The 2,232-nt window shown below is 32.9% G+C and overlaps 1 protein-coding gene across 1 annotated transcript in view; it reads right to left on the bottom strand.

Annotated features, from left to right (window-relative positions):
* Window positions 1–1,999: 1,999 nt before the first annotated feature.
* The window catches only part of UPRT (uracil phosphoribosyltransferase homolog), a 27,468-nt gene continuing 27,235 nt past the window's right edge, over window positions 2,000–2,232 (bottom strand). Inside the window, exon 5 of the mRNA XM_017889445.1 lies at window positions 2,000–2,175. Within this exon, the coding sequence (XP_017744934.1) occupies window positions 2,020–2,175 (156 nt within the window). The 3' untranslated portion in view covers window positions 2,000–2,019. The remainder of the gene's footprint in view (window positions 2,176–2,232) is intronic.

Genomic DNA, 2,232 nt, shown 5'->3' with positions numbered 1-2,232 from the left:
GTGGCTCAAACCTGTAATCCCAGAGCTTTAGGAGGCTCAGGCAGAAGGATCACTCAAGGCCAGGAGTTTGAGACCAGCCTGGGCCACATGGCAACACCCCATCTCTATTAAAAAAAAAAAAATTAAAGAGGATCACACATAAGATAATGGTTTCCCAACTGAAACACTATGAAACAAGTGCAGTGTTTCATAGCGTGGTTGTTTTCACAGAAAAGCTGATGTGTCAGAGCACACCAGCTTTTAGAAGTTAGGACTCTAGCTTATCGAGAGAGGAACAGGTAGGGAAAGAAAACAAGGACTAGGATGTTCAGTGTAGAGTGATTTGGCATAAGAAAAAATGTGAAAGTATGTAAATAACTCACACTAAGGAAATGGTTAAATAAATAACACATATTCAAAGGATATAATATATAACTGTTAAATCATGTTTTGGAAAACTGAATGGCATCAAAAAATGTACATGGCAAATGTAAAATGTAAAAAATGTATAAATAACAGCATTAGAATCACATTAAATGTTATCACCAAGCTTAGAGATGACCAATACAAATTATGACTATTTTAATTACCCTGTCAAACTAAAATCCATAGCAAATCCTGCCACAGAATACAATTTTCAGCTGTAAATGTCAAAGAATAGTACATCATTCTCATGTATACTATTAGAACTAAAAGAGTGCTTTTCCATTCCCAAAGGCAAAATTTTAATAATTATTGGATTCTCTCAATATTTTCAATGCCACCTGTGTTATATATATAAATGATAATTAAGCAAATCACCTTTTGTTGCCACCAACATTTGAACTACAAGTAATATTTGGTTATGAAACAGCAAAGTAATCAATCAAACAGGCCATAATTCCTATCAATAACCTACTGAAACCAGCTTTCCCAACTAGATATACTGTAGCCTCTTCAGAACTGGCTAAGACTTAGAAATTTTGGAAATGAGAAAACACCTGACTAGAGAAACCATACATTGCCCTTTTTAAAAATTATGAAGCAAATACAAATTCATTGTAGAATACTTGAAAAATACCAATTTAAAGCTTAAAAATAAAATGAAAAGCACTTAGAATCCCACCAACCTAAGATAACCACTATTAACATTGTGTATGCATTTTGAAACCAAAATTGAAACAACATTGTCTGTCTAGCCTCTCATGCTAAGGAAAGATTTATTAGGTTCCATATTAAATCAAACTCTGATTTTTGTAATTAAAATAGTCATAATTTGTACCAGTCATCTCCAAGCTTGGTGATAACACTTTACCCTATTCTAATGTTGTTATTTTTATACTGCTTTTTTACATTTACCGTGTACATTTTTGGATGCCATTCAATATTTTCCAAAAACATGATCTAACAGTTACATAATAGTATATCCTTTGAATATATATTATTTATTTAACCATTTCCTTATTGTGAGTCATTTGTATACTTTCACATTTTTTCTTATACCAAATAACTCTACAATAAACATCGTAGAAGCTAAATTTCTACATGCACCTATAATTATTTTCTTAAAATATATTCCCAATTGTTCTATAATGTATGGCAAAAAACACTAGAATCTTAAGTTAGGTACACCACCTTCAGGAAACGGAGAACACACAGTTCTCTCTGCCCTTTGAGCAGAAGTCTAACTAAAAACTTCCGCTCTTCACTTCACACTGCAAAGATTACTTCAGTAAGACTACAGGGCTAGCTAGAACCTTATATTTCTTGCTGTTTGTGAGCAGTTCTCAGGCCTCAGGGAAACAGGAACCTTTCAGTTATTTGCAGGCCAAACCAGGAAAACAACTGCAATTCTTTTAAATGGCATTAGTTCATACTTCTCCATTTGCATTTGAACATTAGAATGGTATAAAATGTTATCAGTAAGCTTAGAAATGACAAACACAAGTTATAATTACCAAAATTAGATTCAGATTTAATGTGAAAGCAGATAAACTTTTCCTCCAGATTAGAAGATAGAAAATGCATATTTACCCACCTCAGGTCTATCTGGAGCCCTAGTTACTGCCTCATGCTGAACTCACCATGAGGAGTGGAGAACAGACTGAGTAGGATGATAACACTGGGTTGAACTCCATGTTCTATAAGAACCTTTACAGCTTCAATTACAGTATTTCCAGTGCCTAAAATCAAAAGACAACCAAATGCATTAGCAACCTTAACATTTATTTTAAAAAGTCTTTTTTTTTTTTTTTTTTTTTTTTTTGAATTTGG

Source organism: Rhinopithecus bieti, unplaced genomic scaffold, assembly GCF_001698545.2.
Source record: "Rhinopithecus bieti isolate Rb0 unplaced genomic scaffold, ASM169854v2 scaffold_19621, whole genome shotgun sequence".
Classification (NCBI taxonomy): Eukaryota; Metazoa; Chordata; class Mammalia; order Primates; family Cercopithecidae; genus Rhinopithecus; species Rhinopithecus bieti.
This window is presented reverse-complemented; position numbering and strand designations above follow the sequence as displayed.